This window comes from Trichomonas vaginalis, chromosome IV (genome assembly GCF_026262505.1).
Source record: "Trichomonas vaginalis G3 chromosome IV, whole genome shotgun sequence".
Lineage (NCBI taxonomy): Eukaryota > Parabasalia > Trichomonadida > Trichomonadidae > Trichomonas > Trichomonas vaginalis.
In genome coordinates, this window is record NC_067206.1 from 25408353 (window position 1) to 25427966 (window position 19614).

General features: G+C 31.3%; 8 protein-coding genes across 8 annotated transcripts, besides 5 other annotated features; 4 read left to right on the top strand and 4 right to left on the bottom strand.

The window, feature by feature from the left end:
• Positions 1-520: part of a mobile genetic element that runs on past the window's edge.
• Positions 487-520: a terminal%2Cinverted (terminal inverted repeat of MuDR-4N1_TV transposon ID:TVAGG3_0166320).
• Positions 521-636: 116 nt separating this feature from the next.
• TVAGG3_0166330 (protein kinase protein) lies at positions 637-2075 on the bottom strand (the record flags this gene model as incomplete). Its single annotated transcript, XM_001325260.1, has 1 exon — positions 637-2067. One exon carries the CDS (start codon positions 2065-2067, stop codon positions 637-639), a length of 1431 nt encoding a protein of 476 aa, XP_001325295.1.
• A 75-nt stretch (positions 2076-2150) lies between these two features.
• Positions 2151-2802, top strand: TVAGG3_0166340 (DNA-directed RNA polymerase; the record flags this gene model as incomplete). Its single annotated transcript, XM_001325261.2, has 1 exon — positions 2151-2603. One exon carries the CDS (start codon positions 2151-2153, stop codon positions 2601-2603), a length of 453 nt encoding a protein of 150 aa, XP_001325296.1.
• A 411-nt stretch (positions 2803-3213) lies between these two features.
• Positions 3214-3453, top strand: TVAGG3_0166350 (uncharacterized protein; the record flags this gene model as incomplete). The annotated part of the gene is made up of 1 exon (XM_001325262.1): positions 3214-3453. The coding sequence occupies one exon, from the start codon at positions 3214-3216 to the stop codon at positions 3451-3453; it is 240 nt and encodes a 79-aa protein (XP_001325297.1).
• Positions 3454-3783: 330 nt separating this feature from the next.
• Positions 3784-5543: a mobile genetic element.
• A 45-nt stretch (positions 5544-5588) lies between these two features.
• On the bottom strand, positions 5589-7463 carry TVAGG3_0166370 (bifunctional inhibitor/lipid-transfer protein/seed storage 2s albumin superfamily protein family; the record flags this gene model as incomplete). The annotated part of the gene is made up of 1 exon (XM_001325263.2): positions 5589-7463. The coding sequence occupies one exon, from the start codon at positions 7461-7463 to the stop codon at positions 5589-5591; it is 1875 nt and encodes a 624-aa protein (XP_001325298.1).
• Positions 7464-8718: 1255 nt separating this feature from the next.
• Positions 8719-9628: a mobile genetic element.
• A 644-nt stretch (positions 9629-10272) lies between these two features.
• TVAGG3_0166390 (spectrin binding) lies at positions 10273-12054 on the bottom strand (the record flags this gene model as incomplete). Its single annotated transcript, XM_001325264.1, has 1 exon — positions 10432-11268. The coding sequence occupies one exon, from the start codon at positions 11266-11268 to the stop codon at positions 10432-10434; it is 837 nt and encodes a 278-aa protein (XP_001325299.1).
• A 556-nt stretch (positions 12055-12610) lies between these two features.
• TVAGG3_0166400 (pectin lyase-like family) lies at positions 12611-13835 on the top strand (the record flags this gene model as incomplete). Its single annotated transcript, XM_001325265.1, has 1 exon — positions 12621-13835. The coding sequence occupies one exon, from the start codon at positions 12621-12623 to the stop codon at positions 13833-13835; it is 1215 nt and encodes a 404-aa protein (XP_001325300.1).
• A 393-nt stretch (positions 13836-14228) lies between these two features.
• Positions 14229-15323: a mobile genetic element.
• Positions 15324-15380: 57 nt separating this feature from the next.
• Positions 15381-17893, top strand: TVAGG3_0166420 (regulation of response to stimulus; the record flags this gene model as incomplete). The annotated part of the gene is made up of 1 exon (XM_001325266.2): positions 15432-17873. The coding sequence occupies one exon, from the start codon at positions 15432-15434 to the stop codon at positions 17871-17873; it is 2442 nt and encodes an 813-aa protein (XP_001325301.1).
• A 153-nt stretch (positions 17894-18046) lies between these two features.
• Positions 18047-19604, bottom strand: TVAGG3_0166430 (armadillo (ARM) repeat-containing protein family; the record flags this gene model as incomplete). Its single annotated transcript, XM_001325267.1, has 1 exon — positions 18252-19604. One exon carries the CDS (start codon positions 19602-19604, stop codon positions 18252-18254), a length of 1353 nt encoding a protein of 450 aa, XP_001325302.1.
• Positions 19605-19614: the final 10 nt, after the last annotated feature.

Consider the following 19614-nt stretch of genomic DNA (forward strand, 5'->3'; position numbering starts at 1 on the left):
TGGAGTTTTCATGCACTACACAAGAGCTCCAAGGTTCCAAGAGTGAATGCTCAATAGCAATTATAGAGATGTACCTTTTCAAAATGACTTTTACTGATTAAATTTAATCAATAGAAGACATTTTGAAAAGGTACCTCTACAATTAGATATACAAGAGATTCAAAGTTTCATTTCAGATAGATTTGAAACTTTGAAACTCTTGGTAGATTTTGAGTGAATGCTGACAATCATCTTTGAGAAGGTTTTCTTAAAGAAAACCTTCTCAAAGAGGTTTCTCAGGAGCCCTGAGGCTCCCTTTCGTAATGATTGGGAGCCTTGGGGCTCCTGAGACGAAGAATGGCTTCGCCGAATCTTTGATCAGCAGAGGCCAAATGAAAAGGCCTCTGCTGATGGATTCTCAGGAGCCCTGAGGCTCCCTTTCGTAATGATTGGGAGCCTTGGGGCTCCTGCAGCAGAGTATCGCTCCGCTCCATTAATTTTTTTTAAAAAAAGTGCCGTGTGGCAAATTTGTCCTGTTCCCATTCTAAGTGTAAATTTGATATCATTCGTGTAACAATGTATTTCCTATTATATAGGTTGATAAAATTCAGAGATAAAACTTAGCATATATCAAAATAAACAACAAAAGTATTTAATTTAATTTGGTGTCGTAAGTCTAATAAGATGTTTTGCCATTTTCTGGCAAGATAAACTCCTAAAGTTAGTTGTCAAGTACTCACCAATTTTCATAGAAGTAAATCGATCTTGGCATTTTTTATAAACGCAAAGGTCAATTGCAAGTCTAATAGCGGAATCAACATTTTCACCGCCACCTGTTATAATATCATACAATGTTTTACACATAGGAATCATTTCTCTAGTGAAACAAAACTTTGATATTGTATCAATCATAAGGATTGAGAGATATTCAGACTTCTTATTCTGTAGAACATCGCACCTTGCCAAATAGTTTGCGAAAAATTCACCAGCAGACAAGATATCTACTATCTCGGCAACTAAATCAACTCTTCTGACTATTTTTGAGAGGGCTGTCAAAGTTTTTACATCGGCCTTTTCAGACATGTTTACCATGAAATCAGTGAAATATTCACATCTTCCGATATCATGTCTTAGTGCTTGATGACTAAATACTACAAGGAACAGCAAAAAAGTATCAGAAGTTGTTGGCAACTTGAGAGACATCCATTCTGAATTATCAACCATATATTTGGCAATATTTCTTTGTTCTGCAAGCCGCAGAAGCACCAAAGTAGCTTTTTTATCCTTTTCTGCACACAGAGCAAGGTTGCTAATAAGTCTTTGAGGAACAACAGCTGAAGAAAACAATGGTGCAACTAATAAGAAATCAATTGCCGCTTGGTAGACTTCTGGATGCCTTATATGCATGGAAGTTTCATTAAATGGCATGGCAATATCTTCACGAAGCGTAGCAATGAGAGATAACCCTGCGTATGCTGAATTAATCGTTTCTGCATCATCTGCAAGTAACAGAGGTAATAAACAATTGTATATATCTATTTCTCGCTGCTCACGGATTGATGGGTATTGATTTGCTAAGTATGTAAGCAATCTTGCATATGTAGTTCCGGCTTCTGGAACTTGAAATCTGCTTGCTCCATCAAATAATGTATTAACTATGTAAATTTGATAATCTTGATTCGAATATGATTGCAATAAATTGGATATAATTATTAAAGCTTTATTTGGTCGACGAACAATCATTCTACCGAATAAATCAACAACAGTTTTAGTAAATGCTTTCGGATCGACAAGTGATATTTCGTATAAAACTTCAAGAAGATAATCTGTTAAATTTCGCTGATGAAAAGGCAAAAATTGTGTATATCCATGACGTGTAAAGAATAATGTATATGATTCAGATTGATGAAATAGAATCGCAAGTGTGTTTAATATCTCTTTTCCTATTTTTTCTGGTATTACACCGAGGAAATGACAGACAGTGCCTTGAAAAAAGTCTTCCATCCTGTCAGCTGGAAGGTCAGCTCTTGCATCTTGTAAAGCTTGAAGAAAAACATTGGATTTATAATCACGAAAAGGACCTTTCATTATTTTATAAAAAAAACGCCTAAAATTTTTGTAAACAAAATACATTATTTTTTGAATGGAAAAACGTGACAATTTGTTTAGATATGGAATTTGATGAGGAAACGACTGCAACCCAGTTACCTGGCTTCCAGAAGGAAAATCGTACAGGTGCCAAGGTTTACTTTTGCAGTGAATGCCAATCTGTCCTTACACCACGTGTTTTCAAAAAGGAAAATGGTGAGGCTGGAAAATTAGAGTTCTATTGCGCTCAATGCAATCGTTCTGAGTATTTCGATGATAACTTGGTTTACGTTAACATTCTAAAGCGTGATGCTTCAAGCGTTTCTGCAACCAAAGTTCTTACATCCGATCCAACGCTTCACAGGTGGACAGTTTTCTGCAATAACTGCAGAAAGTACGAAGAGCATGTTATTTTCAATGCTCCTACACTTGCTGGTGAAGAAACAATGACACAACTTAAGCAATGCTGCGTTTGCAGTGTTCAAACACCTGTTACAGAAGATGATAGAAGAAATCAAATGAGACCTTCCAATTAAATAAAGTATACAAGAATAAAAAATTATTTATAAATGTTTCCTCAATTCACGAGTTTTTAAATGAACTTACCTCAATAGGAATCTCACATTAATAAGGAATTATTGGAAATGTTACTGAAATCGTGTTTCTCATTTTTATATTTCTTTTATGATCAAGAAGAAGAGGTATGATATAGGAAGTTATGATATTCTGTGAAAGGAACCGACCATTCCTGTTTATATTTCATTATAATTCATATTTTTTATAGATTTATAGAGGATAGTGAAATTGTGGTCATTAATAGTCAGTATTCTTAGACTAACAGTATTTCCAGGAGTAATGAAATTCGGTTTTGTTATGTATTTCTCTATGAATAATTGCGGACTTTAAATAACATGACTACGGTCTTTTTATATTCTCTTATATATGTGTAATTTAATGCTGTTTTACCAGAGCTATCTTTTCCATCAACATCAGTTCGTTTCAAAATAATGTACGTCAAGTTGAAAATCATGACATGTTTTACAAATCAAATGGTCCCTTAAGATGTTCCTAATCATCCTCTAATCAAATTATATATGCTTACTACTACAATTCCATACTCTTTCAGTTTATTTTTTATTATTGAAAATGGATGAAGAAACTCTTTGGAGATCACGCATTCTTGAAGAACGAGCAAATGAATTAATAGAATACAAAATGACAGCTTCTGAGCAAGTGGAGTCACAAATTGAAAGAGTTAAAGGAACACTTGAAAGACAATTACGCGCGAATCAAGCTTATCGAGAACATATCAAATCCTTAGATCAAGAAATCAAACAATTAAAGGAGATAATAAATTCTTTTGGAAATAACGAAGAAGAAATGTAGATTGATTTTATTAATATTATTATCAAAAAAATACATCGTTGATTAACTACTTTTTGTCATTCATAACTCTAGAAACTGAAGTAGACAGAGTTCGAAAGTGATTAATTTGAAACAAACTTTATAATTTTTTTTATTGTTTCAAATTAACTGTCGCGTTAATACATAGCTTGAGAAAGATGAAAAAATTTAGAATCAGATACAAAAGTACTAATAATTCATACTTAATACCATAATTGTAACAAAAATTTTTTTATAAAAGGAAATAATATTGATGATTTGTTAAAAATAAGGCAAAATAAACATAATTGTTTAGTGATTCATATTAATAATGGGGAGAAGCTTCCTAAACTTTTTAATCCCATAAATATGGTCATTATCTGGAATAAAGAGTTAAGCGTCATATGTCACTTTTTGTACTAAGGAAACATCGACTTTATGCGTTATGACTTTTCGATGAGGAAACAAGTGTTCACGTATTATAAACTTCCTTATTCCAATAAACCGACCCTAAACATAATTAATTCTAAGCATGATAATGGTCTCTTTTCTATGATAACCAAATCAATTTGGTTATCATAGTAAAGCACCAAAAACTGGAATAGGAATCGGCAATATGGAATCATGAAGCAACTCGGATAAAATAAATATGGAACATTCATACATCCATTCCCTATTTTTAACCATATTATATTTTCAAACAAAATTCTCGTACTATTTTCAATAAAATTTGCATAACCTTGTTATTACTCTTAGGCGAAAGATGATTTTAATGTTAATTTTATAGAAGAACTTTTAATGCATAATAAAATAACCATTTCCTATAAATTTAGACTTAAAACGGTGACAATAAACAAGTTTTAGTCTAGAAATTAATTTTCTACTACTATAAATGCATCTTTATCTTTAATTAGAAAAAAATTTATCAATTTTATTATCCAGATGAAAAAAGAAGTGACATATGATATTTTATCTAATTTAAAATCTTTTATTGATTGTTTTTAAAAACTTTGCATTTTGTATGAGTATTTCATGTTTAAATCAGTATAAATACGCAAAATACTTATGAAATTCCAGCTGTTATTCAGTACTATTCATTTTTCAGCAATCATTAACTGTGGAAGAGTATGGCAAACGTTCGATAATGATCATGTATACTCAGATCATCAAGAATGAATTAAAGTCAATGCAGGGAAATGGATAATCCGAATAAAAACCCCAAAAAGGAAAAAGATATTATATGAACGTCTCACAAATGGTTAGTACTAAGCTCTTTCCTGATGATTGAATATTCTTTCATATTTTTGTATATTGTAAGGGATTTTCTCCCCAAATATATAATACCTTCCTTATAAACGATCTACTTTCTTTGAATACAAGTATAATTTTACATTTTAGGAAAAAAATTTATTTTTTCAAATTTATCTTATAACGATAAAGATTTATATATGTGTGTGTCAATATAGGCTTTAGTGGTATAAAATTGAGTAGATTTTGTTTTATTTTGAGTAAAAAATTCAAAAAATACTACCTCATTTTGCGTGCAAAGGAATAGCCAGAGCTATTTAATAACATTTTACGAATGAACTATGGAATTACTATAACTTTTGAAGAAATTTCAAAGTTAATAGAAGATTGTATTTTAGAAATCAGCTAAAAGAATGATGTGCATGCATCAAGCGTTAAAGTATCCTAATCAGAATATAGTAATATACAATGATTAGCAAAGCAGATTTGAATCGGCAAGAAGAGTTGCTTAAAAAATCAGTTGAGTCTTCTCTAGTTTCCACAATGCCTATTCCTGTTTAAGTGCGGTTATTCCTATTCCAGTTTTTGGTGCTTTACTATGATAACCAAATTGATTTGGTTATCATAGAAAAGAGACCATTATCATGCTTAGAATTAATTATGTTTAGGGTCGGTTTATTGGAATAAGGAAGTTTATAATACGTGAACACTTGTTTCCTCATCGAAAAGTCATAACGCATAAAGTCGATGTTTCCTTAGTACAAAAAGTGACATATGACGCTTAACTCTTTATTCCAGATAATGACCATATTTATGGGATTAAAAAGTTTAGGAAGCTTCTCCCCAATAATTTTTTTTCTTGTTGACAAATAAAAAAATAAAAATGATGATCACTCTAATTCTTTGACGTCTTTCACGTCAAAGAAAACTTCGACCCCTTCTTCTTCGAAGTCTTTCTTGAACGGATCATCATCTCCAACGAAACTTGTAGTCCATAATGGGTTATCATTAGTGATTGTGTTAGAAGTAGTTGGAGCTATTGTAACAGTTTCTTCAACCATTTCGACAGTTGAATTAGATTCTTCGTCCTCTTTCTTCTTCTTAGCGACAACAAACCAAATAAGTAATGCAGCGGCGACAAGTAAAATAATACCTGCAACGACACCGATGATGATGTACATCGTATTGCTCTTTGGAGGTGCTGGTGTTTCTTCAATGGCCAAGTTAACAGTAGATTCAATAACAACAACAGTAACAATTGTGAATTCACCAGTAATTTCAGTTGTAATGTAATATGGACGGTTATCTGGATCGTAAGAAACAACAATTGTGTTAATTTTTGTTGTTGTGATGTTTGAGTATGTTTCGATCTTTGTGACTGTCTCCTTTCCTTTCTGTCCAGGCTTTGGAGTTATGATTGGGATTGGAGTTCTTGCTGGAGGTGGTGGAACTGGTGTTGCAACAGTTGGAGGTGAAGCTGGTTCACTTGGCGGATTGACATTTTCAGGAATGACTTTTAGTTTGGTTGTTGGGAATGTAATATGTGATTCAGTTGTTGGAAGAGGAAGTTTGGTAATTGGAGTTGCAACATATGTGTATGGTGTAGGGTCAGGAATACCTGAAGTGGCTCTGTCATCTCCTGTATTAGATTGCTTAGCAAATGAATGAACTGTTTGAGAATTGGAGTTGTTATCTTCTCCAGTACAACCAGAAAGATCACCATTAAGAAGCTCGTAGTTGTAGAAGATAGAGAGTTTGCGGGCGCTTCTGGCGATCTTATGAACATCCATACCATCCTTGTTTGAAAAGTAAGTAACATCACCATCTAAAAGAACGTTATCACCAGAATTTGTATTTGTGGGATTGAATGTGTCTCCACTTGTAACAGTATTTCCTTTAAAGCAGACACCTGAGGTTTCTAATCTAAGTGTACTTTCTGGTTCAATCGAAGTAAAGAGAATGGCACCACCGCCACGAGCACTGAATCTGGAAAATCCAGTTGATTTCGTGTTATATTTTCGATTAAGAGTATTGCTTTCTAATCTAACATCAAAATCAGTATTTCTTCTTGTAACGTCGACCGTATTAGTTTTGAAATGGCCTCCTTTTATTAAAAGTTCGGTTTGCATGCAGTAAATAGCACCACCACCTAACTCTGCCTTGTTTCCATCAAAAGTTGTGCCATCAATTTGGCTGTGGGCTGCATTAGAGAAGCAAAGGGCTCCACCAACGTCATGGGCGGTATTTCTTGTAAATTGACATGCATCCAGTTTGAGATACTGCTGTGAAATATCGATGTTACTTTCTTCTGATATGCCTTGAAAATAAAAGGCTCCGCCAAATTTATGAGCCATATTTCCAGTAAATAAAGTTTCTTTAAAGTAAGCTTTGCAAGCAATAAAGCAAATACCGCCTCCAATTGATGCTTCGTTGTTTGCAAATGTGGAGTTATCACCTGTAGTAGTTGTAGTCGAAATTTGAGAATGTGAGGCATAAAGAGCTCCACCACTAGCTGAAGAGATACTGGAACCGAAAGCATAGTTACCAGTAAAAGTGGCCTTCTTTAATGTAATTGTGCAATGAAAGTATTCATTAGATCTGAAGGAACTTGAAAAACCTCCACTAATTTCTACATCTCTATTGAAGTATTCTAAAAATTTCGAAATGTTTTGATCTTTCTGTAGAATATTAGTTTGAAATGCTGGACCCTGTACCTGCACGTGGCCACCAGCAGCATGAGCAGAAATAACAAAATATAAAAGCATGAAGGGTGCACCCGTATGTATGTTTATTTGAGAGGAGGATTACCCTCTCAATTTTGAGGGATTCGTTAGTTTATTTTCTCGATGAATATGCAATAAAATTTGATTTTTACCTTATCAATATACTTCATATAATATACATAGGGTTGTTAAAAATATCAAAAATTAGCGTTTTGAAGACACCATGGTGTCTTATAATTTTTCCTTCCTTATTGGCGTGTAGAAATAAATGCGCCAATAGATTGAAGAAGAAGAATTGTTTTTCTCTTAATGAACTTTAATCCTTTTGATATAAGAATATTAAAAACATTAATATAATTTCGATTTCGGAAATTAAATTTCCAAATTTTTTGTCGATTTCGGAAATAACAGGATCCCGCATCCAACACGCAACAACAAAACACAAAACACACTTTTTGGTTCTTTCATCGTTTTAATCGTAATTTATGTAATACATGATTTGGATAAATTTTACAAAAATAGAACCTATATTATATTCTTTTCAAAGATTCTTGCAAATCATCAAAAATAATTGTATTTTAAAAAACGATCAAATTATCCTTTCATTATTTTAAACTTAAATTAGTTTTTATGATTGACTAAAGCAATCATATTTATTCATCATTAAATAAACAAAAAAATAATATTTGAGAGTTATTTCAAAAAAAAAACACATTGAATTTATTAATTTGTCTCAATTTCAGTATTATAAATTTTTATAATTTCAATATTTTGAAATACACTTTTTAATATTTCAATATTTATGATATTTCAATGTATTAAGTGGTCTCAAATTGAGCTTCTCAAATATAAGTTGGCCTATTCAAATAATAAAATTAAATAATATTTAAAATAATAAATAAAAGTGATTGAGATCATAGCAAAACGGCTGTTTCAGTCATTAATTCTTAAAAATTAAAAGGGGAAAAAATAAATAAAATGGGTAAAATTCAATAGTGTCTGTGCTATCGTTCAATTTGAAGGTGTCTTTTGAAACCGCAAGACACATTGAATTTTTGAATAGTGTATTATGGTTTGACAGACACCAATGAAAAAAATAACATGATATTTATTTTAAATATATAAGATCCTTATATAAAATATAAATATTTTATCGTTTTATTTTCTTGTTTTAGAAATGTTTTTTATTGAAAAATCAATAAAACTAACTCCAAAATAAAATTTTTGATTTAAAGACACTATGATGACACCAGGCAAATCTTCTCAGACACCTATCGTCGGGAATCTAACAACCCTAAATATACACATGTTCATGTAAAAACTTTTTTCCAAAATCCTCAGGAATTAAGCGATTTTTGAATTTTAAGAATTTTTTTCGAATTTTTTCGAAAAAAAAATATTTTCAGAACAGCCTTAACGGCTAAGATTTAGGAACAATGTTAAGTATCAAAAAGAAAGGAGGTCTGATATAGACAACATATATCGTTGAAGGTTGAAAAAATCTCTAATATTTGAGCCCAAAATTTCAAATTTTAATTTTTTGAAAAAAGAGGCCACCCGTATGTACGTTTATTTGAGAGGAGGAGGATTATATCTTTGAAAGGGTGAAACATTATGAATATGTTAATTATATAATAATATGTATTATTATAAAAAAGAAAAAATAAAGCACGTTAAAATTTTTCTTTCTTGATTTTTTACAAAATCTACTTAGAATTATGCAAAATATGACTAAATAATTATAAATTTCAAGTTAAATTTTAATTTTGATAAATAATTTAAATTTCAAAATATCAAGTTCAGTTCGACTATGTATGTAGTAATTCCTCAATAAAGTGCCAAAACCCTATTAAAATATATGAACATTTTCAACATTTTAATGTTTTTATTTAAAAATTTGTTGGAATATGAGCTTCAAACAATTATTATGTAAATAAAAATAATTAAAGATATGTATTTATTCGTATTACAACCGTAGTAAGTCGATTCTTCCTTTCTTCTACTGAGTTTTGAATTTGATTTCGAATTGTAAAGAGATTCAAAGGGAAAATACTAGCGGATAAAAACTACCTCCATGAAAGGGTCATAATGGACTCAAGTTGTATTTTTTGATATTTTTTGCTTTTCGAGCCTAAATAGGTAGCCAAGATAATGCCTAAAAATAAGGTTCTAAATTCTGAAGTTTACATGATCCTCTCGTGTGACCCTTAAATTTTTTTGAAAAGTACGATAAAAGGCAGATATATTCCCCCACAATTTTTAATTCAAACATTTACACCAAAGATCATTCATTTAAATGATTTCTATAAGTTGGATTTTTCGTAAACTTCACAAAAGTCTTTTTGTTTGTAATAATAGCGGCTATTAAAATCAACATATCAGATAAAAAGAATCAATATATTTAATATTAACTTTTTTTAAAAATTTAGAAGTCACCCGACTCAATGTTCCCCATGGAGATTAATTCAAGGAGTAATAATGAAAATTTAGATTATATTAGTTGAATCAATATCATATGCTGGTGATAGCGAGTGATTTATGAGTGAGAATTTAATTTCAATATAACTCTCACTAGATTTGAGTAATAATGAGTTCGAAACTATTTAGTATTAGAAAATACAGTCCATCTATGCCAAAACGTATAATAATTTGTAAATTTTAAAAAAATATATAAACCAAAATACTTGGATAACTCTGCAGAAAGCCTAAATATGTTGCACAAAATTCCTTGGCTCTCAAATTCAGAATTGGGCTAAGGAATTTGGCTAACTTTCCAAAGGAAAAATTCGAAAGGGTTTGACTATGATAATTGTATAATACATATGATATGGGGTTGATTGGAACATGCTCATTCGTTTAAAGGTTTAACTGATTTAGCTAAAATATAATAATATATTATTTGGTATACAAATGTGAGCTTCATAGTTACCATTAATACCAATTTAATCTTGAATCATCCAATGACAGTCCATATTTTTTACCAGAAAGATTACCACTTAAATGAAAAAATCTATATAAACAGTTGTTTAATTTCTTTCTTTTTTGTGATTTCATTCGGTTTCTTTCCATCACTATCTTTTGCATCTTTATCTGCTCCATTTTCTATTAGGAATCTTGTAAGATCAACAAGACCCTTAGAACAAGCAGCATGCAAAGGAGTTCTCAGTTTTTTACCATCACTTGCATAGGAATTTACATTTGCACCTGCCATTATCAGCATTGCTACAATATCTTCCATATTTTCTTTGACGGCAACATATAATGGAGGAAGAATTTTGTCGTGAACTGGATTAGGATCTATTCCTCGAGCCAAAAGTGCTGAAACAAAATTTCCGTCACTTTTTCGGACAGCGATATCTAATGGAGTTTCTTTTCCTTCGGGAGTTACGTTCAAATTTGGCTTATTCTTTGTAAGAATCAAAAGCATATCCTTACTACCTTGTTCTGCAGCATAATGTAGCGGAGTTTTTCCTTTCTTTGATATAGGCATTGGCTTTGCCTTATATTCAATAAAAGCGTTCATCATTTTCAGATCCCCATTTCGAGCGGCAAAATGGAGAGGGGTCATTTGGTCTCTTTTTCTTAGGACATGAGGGTCCCCACCGTGCTCCAAAAGCCATACAACAACTCGCGTGAAGCCGTGGATCGATGATTCAAGCAGAGCAGTCGAATTATCATTTGTAAGATCAGGCTGATTAACAGGTATCAGACTATTGTCCATTACATACATTACTAGTTCTGGCAAAGATGTTCGAGCTGCAGCATGTAATGGGAAATAACGATTAGAATGCGAATTATCAAATGATAATCCATTGGAAATAAGATAAACAAGCATTTGTATATTCATAAAAGTAATACAATCTACTATTAATGAGAGATCTGGCTTTTGTAAGTATTTTAATGAGTAATTTAGTAAATCATATCTATGATATTTTGCAGAAGCTATAATTAAAGGCAAATAATCAGTAACCTGTGCTTCTATTTCCTTAAATATCTCAATATTTCCACCATATCCGACGTATTCGAGAATATCATTTTTGAATTCAGCTTTGTTTTGTAAAAGGAACTTAAATGATGCAATAGAACCACATAGGCACGCAAAATATAACGATGAAATTGAGTTATTTTCATATTTAATGATGGTCGAATTGATATCAAAGCCAGGCTTGGATAAAAAGTCTTTAATTCCATTTATATTATCTTCTGCGATAAATTGCTGTATTGTATCTGCCTCATATTGAACGCAGAGTTCTTCAACAGTGTTTGTTATATCTAAATCATATAAATCGAAGCCTTCTAGTGTGAGTATTTTAGAAAATATAGTATCTGGATATGTAATATTATCTGATTCTGGAGAAATTTCTAGTATTTTCGAAGCAAATTTAAATATTTCTGTTAATTCTTTTAAATAACTTTTTCTGATTGATGCAAAGTAAAAAATAACGTTGTAAATCCACAAGGCATTGCTCTTATGAGATGTACAATATTGTTTAATCGAATTCAAAATGTCTGGCAGGTTTTCTTTGCTTATATTACTTAACTTCTGAATAATATAGTTAATATCACTAAGGTAGTTCGGGATTTCCACTTTTGAAAAACTTATCTTTTGTCTAAATGCACCTTTTGATTGTTCCTCCAAAATTTAGGGGAAGAAAAAAACAGTCTATTCTGCAAAATTATGGTGAAATACAACAGCAAATTGCATAAGAAAGTATCCAATTTGGTGAAATATCTTGAATATTTGAATGAGAATAGAAAATAAAGAATGTTTTGAATAAGATTTCTTGCTACATAAGAATAACTTGGTGTTTATATTTCAGTTCATATTTCAATTCACAATTACTCTAAATGTTTTAAATAGTATCATCTCCATTTTGTTTCTACCTAATGCAATTTGAAGTACAGTTTCTCCAATTCAATTATTATCATTGGGATGCGTACAATGCATAATATAGGGGCTCATTCATTACATTATTAGTATATTCTACTAAAGTATAAAGACCATGTAATGCTCCCCAACCAAAACCTTTAAAATTAATCTCATGATGTAAATAATCTGTGAACTTAATACTTTTATCAACAATTCAAAAGCTTGATTCTGCTCTTAAAATCATGGAATACTCACAACCATTGATGATTTGGCAGGATATGCCAAATAAATATCATATTGTCACTTTTTGTGTAAATTTCTCTTTTCGGATGAATATTTCCTTAAAATCTTTAGCCCTAGCAAATGTTTTAGGGAATACATTAATCATCCATAACAAAGGAAGACTAAGTATTAGCGATTTTTATATTCAAAGAAGTGCTGCTTCTTTTATTCGTACAAATTCTTATCTAAATGTCGCAAAATCGACGTTCAAACAATTTTCGGAAACTGCTGTCATCATGGATAAAGATATGTACCAAAACAGAGATTTTGCAAACTTCATAGAAGATGTTAATTCAACGTTTGTCAAGTGTAATTTCGTTGCATGCAGTCACAGATGCATAATTTCAAAAAAATCATACGATAAATGCAAGATATTATTCTGTGTTTTCAAAGATTGCATTGATGAGAGAGAAGGTGATGCAATGGAACGAGGTGGCGGTGTTGTCTATGCTACCAACTCTTTCTTTATGGCAGCAAAATGCGAATTTACTAATTGTAGTTCATCAGGCAATGGTCAAGTCCTATTAATTAAAAGCAAAGAAATCGATATCACAAATTGTGACTTTATTAGTTGTCATTATGAGTTTAGAAATGCTGACAGCGTTGCATATACCATTTCTGAAACATCCATTATCGAAAATGTTAACTGTACGAATAGTGTCAGCAAAGGGAATGCGGGATTTTCAATCGAATACAGCCATCATGAGTCCATGTTCAAGTACTATACAGCATACAGCTTGAATGGTCAATCATCATTAACAAATAGAGTTTTCGACGCGATTCAATACGGAAATATTATTAATTGCACAGCGACACATGGATTAATCCGTAGCGATAAAAAGAATACATATATTTCGCATTACTACTTCATGAATAATCACAGAAGCCCATTAGTTAGCAGATACGTTACATTTCTTACTGCAATGAACGATTGCATCTTCCAAGATGTTGATGAGAAACCAGTTGAAAAACATCTCGCTATTGTTGGTCCATTCTACGTCAGGAATTTGACAATAACTCCATTTTCAGATCCAAATCCTCCAGTTAGGAAACTTCGAACAGCAGAGGTTCGCGGGAAAATCAGACAAGGACATCCAACAGCCGCAATCATTTGCACTGTGATTTCTATCTTTGGATTGTATTTCGCTGCAATGAAATACGGATTAATTGATTACATTTATAACTCCATCTCTTTTAACGGTGAACAAGAAATAGACTATATTAGGAAACGAATGGAAGAAAGAAAGACAAAATACAATTAATTTTGTCAATTTTGTTAATATTATTTATTTTTTTATTGTTTTTATTCTAAATAAATATATTGTTGATATTTGTTAATCTTCTCAAACAATTTAAATTATACAAATTAACTTAATTTCGAATTTATCTAAACAAATTTTCATAATGAATTTGAATCAAGTAACAATCTCACTATCATTGGTCCGAACGCATTCAGAGACAATTCAAAACGAATTTGAACTAGATGATTCCAATTATCAAATTATCGATAACATATATATAATAAGTGGATACATGCACTTAATATAATAATACCGAAACTATGCTCTGATCAATGGTATATTCAAATCAAGAATAAAATAAGTCCTGTCTAAAATCGAAGTCTATCGTCCTTTACTGATGTAGTTTTTTTTTAGGGTCCACTGTAAGGCCAAATAAGGCCTATCGTCGTCCCAAAAATATTGCTCAAGATGGTGTTTTTACTAAGGCCCAAAACTTAAAAAAACACAAAAAAATTAACTTTACTCTTTTGAGATCCTTATCAGATGTGCAACAATTTGATGCAGTATTGCAATTCGAATCCGATTTTTTAATGTAGATGTACTCTAACATTCTTGAAAAAATGCAAAATGATATTAATTAAGCTTTTCATTTCTGTATCATACACGAAACAAAATCATTAATTATACTAAAATTTATCAAAGTTTGAATAATGAAAAAAATAATATCTAAATTTTTACATTGAGTCGTCTATTGATATGGTCAATATTAAATCGTTTAAAAATGGGCATTAGCCAGAATAATACCCACTAAAATACACATTTTTTTTAAATTTTATCAATTTGTTTTGGTATATCTTTATGATAATGAATAAAATGCTTATCTTTCATAAGTCAATACATAATTTATGCTGAAACACAAAAAATAACACGAAAATTTTTGGCCAACATTTCAAAACTAAGGATAATGCTTTGAATATATAAACAATAATACTTTGTCTAGAGTATTAAATTTGTGCTATCCAATTGTCAATTCTTTGAATTTTTTATAAAATGCACGATATTCCGGCATTAGCCTCAATAAATATAAACTACATGCATCACAATATTAGGATGTAATGGCATTAAAGCGAATTTCCTAATTTCTTCTCAATTAAATTCCTAGAAAAACTTAGGAATTAATGATTGGAAATAGGTCAAAAAAATTCCTAATATAAAATTTATACTTAAATTAAAATCAAAATTCGAAAATATCTATTTTTCAAAACACGCATCCAGAAGCGAAAAAATTCGAAAAAATCATTTTCTTATAATACTCGCTGATTTTGCAATTTTTATGTGATTTGAAGTGATAGAATATATTATCATCTTACTAAAACATATACTTCATTGTTACATTCACAAAATATTAATCAGAACACTAGGAAAAGTGGATTTTCGAAAAAAGACGATAACAATTAATTGCAAATCGCCTCTCAATTTTGAGAGACTTTCAATTTTTACAGTGGACCCTTAATAATGTTATAAAAATTTGAATACCCCTATTTTATCATCAAAAAATTCAATACCTCTCAATTGAGGTATATCGAATTTTTCAATAATAATATGAATTGTTAACAAATGACAGATTCAGATGGATATGAAGGAACACTATTAAAAACTACTTCAAATGCTGTTGATTTTACATTAAACGTTGCTTGTGAAAGAATTTATGGACAATTTAATACAGACAGATGTACAAAAGGCGCATTTTTAGGAAGTGCTACAACATTAGAGACAGTCACATTTCCAGATGGATCACAGTTAAAAGAGATATATGAGTGTGCATTTTTTAGTTGTACAAAACTCGCAGCTATTGATTTTAGTAAGTGCGAATTACTTACACAAATTGGTCGATATGCATTTTCAGGGTGCACATCATTATTTAGCGTTATTCTTCCTAAATCTTTATCAACGATAACTCCATATTGTTTCTTTTCCTGCAGAATTCAATCAATATCTATTCCGAAAACAGTTAAAGCATTACAATCAGCATGTTTCCAAGACAATATATATCTTACACAAGTTGACATTCCATCTGACTCATTATTAGAAAGAATTGAATGGAGATCCTTCAGAGCAACAGGTCTCATTTCATTATTTATTCCAAAGTACGTAAATTACTTTGTAGGAAGCGTATTTGAAGAAATGAGATCCCTTACTAGGATAGAATGTGATGTTTCGAATCAATATTTTAGTTCATCAGCAGGAATATTATATAATAAGGCCCAGACAGAAATCATCCGATATCCGGGTGGATATAGTCGAACATTCACAGTTCCAGACAATGTTGAAAGAATTGGAGATTCTTCTTTTTCTAATTCAATTCTAGAATCAATTACATTTAATACTAAAGTATACTATATTGGAACTTTCGCATTCGCCTCTAACGAATTAGTTTCAATTGTAATTCCAGATAGTGTTACAGAATTAAAGAGTAATGCTTTTCAATATAATAAGAGATTGAAATCTATTACATTTGGAAGAGGATTAAAAATATTATCATATCAATGCTTTGCAGGAACTGCTATTACAAGTATTATTATACCAGAGGGAATAACAACAATAGAAATTGGTGTATTTACTAATTGTAATCATCTGAAGAGTGTAGTTCTACCATCAACAATCAAAAGGATTGGCGGAGGATGGGTAACAAGTAGTCCTGTTATTAATGTCACCGAGGGAGCACAAGTTAGCATTGATGACCAATTGATGTTCTATAATCTTGATAAATCTATCTTGAACATGTGTCTCAACAAGAGTGATTACTATCGAATTCCATCTACTGTCAAAACTATCAGCTATGAAGCATTTAGCAAGAACACTCTTTTGACACGTATTGAATTTGAATCGAGCGATAATCTCACACACATTGGTGCATCTGCATTCAGAGATGATGTTAATTTAAATTCTATCGACATTCCATCTTCTGTTGTCAGTGTTGGTGAGTATGCATTCGCAGGATGCTCATCATTAACATCTATATCCTTTGGAAGCAAACTCACAGTACTCAATAAGCACTGCTTTGATGGCTGCAGTTCTCTCGAACGCATGATCATTGGAGGTGGCAGCACATACAACATCTGGGAATATTCATTCCTGAACTGCAGAAATCTTCGTGATGTTAATCTTGGTGAAGGACTTCAAAAAATCGAGATGCAGTCTTTCAGCAACTGTGTCTCTCTCAAGTCAATTAGATTCCCATCAAGTTTAAGTTACATCGGAATATATTGCTTTTCTCTTTCAGGTATCGAAGAAGTCATATTCTCGGAGTCTAGCACAAAGAATACCATCGACGCATACAGCTTCAGCGACAGTCACAACTTGAGCCGCATCACACTCCCTCCGAACATCGTTTCCATTGGTGAGAATAGTTTCGAGCGTACAGGTCTTACATCTTTCGAAGTTATCTCCACCATTGTTAACATCTCCGACTACGCCTTCAGTGGCTGCTCTTCTCTCACAACATTCACTATCAAAAACGGGGGCGCTCTTGAACGCATTGGTACTCTTGTCTTTGATGGTTGTATATCTCTTCGCGAGATTGTTTGTAGCAGCAGCAACTTCTTCGAAGTCGACAATGGTGCTCTATTCAACAAAGGCCGCAGTTCACTGATTGTCTTCCCTCCTGCATCACCGATCAAGTACTTCAGCTTCTCTCAGAACGTTCGCAGTGTTTCATCAAGTGCATTCATTGGTTGCAAGAACTTACTCAGTGTCACTATTCCAGACAACAGCATCGAAACAATCGGACAATATGCATTTTCGAACTGTACTAACTTACGTTCGATCAACATCCCTCTTAGCGTCAAATCTGTCAGCCGATCTGCATTTTCAGGATGTGACAACCTCAAATGCGGTGTTCTTGTTGACAGCACTGACAACACATTTAGACGCAATCTCATTGATGTTGCAAAACTTCCTGCTACATCTCTTCATGACTGCTCACCTATTACATGTCGAGTTGCATCCTGTCACAGCACAATATCCTTCATGCTATTTTCTGTATTTATTATCATGTAAAATTGCTTTTTTTCCCCTCATTTTATTGCATTTAAGCTGCTTTTTTAATATCAGTTTACAAAAATCTATAATAAATCTTGACTGTAAAGATTACCTATATCAAAATAGAATATACTGTTACTATTATACTTTAAATGCTATGCGTTTTAAAAGTACCAAATTGAAATTTTAAATCCAAAGATAGACATAATTGTAAAAAACTACAATTTAATAAGATAATGATGGAAAATCTGCTCTTAGTCTGTATGTTGGAGTTTTGAATAGTGAAGAGATCACTAAGTATTTATTTTCGCATGGCGCAAATATGGATTCATTATGATAAGTTATTAAATGATATAATTCAATATTATAAACATTAAAGTAAATTTCTTATAGAGTTCAATTGTCATCAATTTTATATTTTGGATACAGTTCAATGAATTCAGAATATAATTGTTGAACATGATCTGATTCATCATCAATAACAGTATCAAATAATTCGGCATTGACTTTTTCATCGAATTGAGAAGCAAAACTCTGCAATTTAAGAAGAGTTATAATACATGAAAGAACTTTTGCGAGGATTTCTGAATCCGGCATTTCCAGGGCTGATATGATTACATCACAAACACCATCATCAATAATTTTTTCAGCCAAAGAAGAGGGAACAGTTTGTATACAATTAAATACATAATCAATAATATTTTTTCTAGTTTGGAATGAACCTGTTTCAAACGCTTCAAAAAAGAAAATCATAAATCCTTCGTTAACAAAATAAGCAGTAGCTTCAGGATCAGTCATTATATTTGCAAATATTGCAGCAACATGTTCAGCAAATCTTCTTTCTTCGCATGTTGGATCCAAAAATTCTAATAAAATTTTATATTCAAAATTAGGAATAGGCGAATCAATGTAGGTATGAATTTGTTCAATCAATGTTAATGCTGGTTCAATGACAGCTGGGTTACTTGATGAAATAAACTTTGTAATGATTTTTGGAAGGTTTTCAATTTGAATTATTTGTTCAGCTAAAATTTCAGATTTACAAGACATGCATAGAATCCATAGTCCCCATGTACTAATATTGTCATTATCAAATCGTGAAATAAAAGCACTTAATTCAATAATAATTTTTAAATCATCTTCATTCGTTATATATTTCATTAATGAATATATTAATCTGACTGTTTGAACTATCACTTCCCTTTTTGTATTTTGATCAATGATGAGATTTTTTAAAATATCAAATTCAATTTCGTTTTTAATTGTTTCGGCCGTCCTTTCTGAATAATCTGCGTAAATCATTAGAATCTTTAATGACCATTTTAAAAGTTTTGCGTTTATTTCGGCTATATAAGTGTGCAAAATTTGAATTAAATCGTTTTCCAAAAATATATCTTTGAATTTGTATTCGTCTGGTTTTATTAGATAGAATATGATCTTTAAAGCAGATTTCTTGATAAATGCATCGACATTTTCATCTTGGAGTAAGTTTATCAAAATTATTTCTATTTCATAGCTAGAAAACTCTTTTGAATAACATATAACATATTCTTGGGCAACACTTACTAATAATTCAAAATTTTCAAAGAAAAGATCGAAATTCCCGTTATGATATCCGTTATTTATTTTTGAATATATTTCAGCAAGGCTGTCTGTATCTTCAAACTCAGGTTTCATGTCATTTAAATCAATATTAGTCATATCGCTTCGTAGTTCAGGTTGACTCTCTCCTATAACTTTAATTTCCATTTCAATAAAA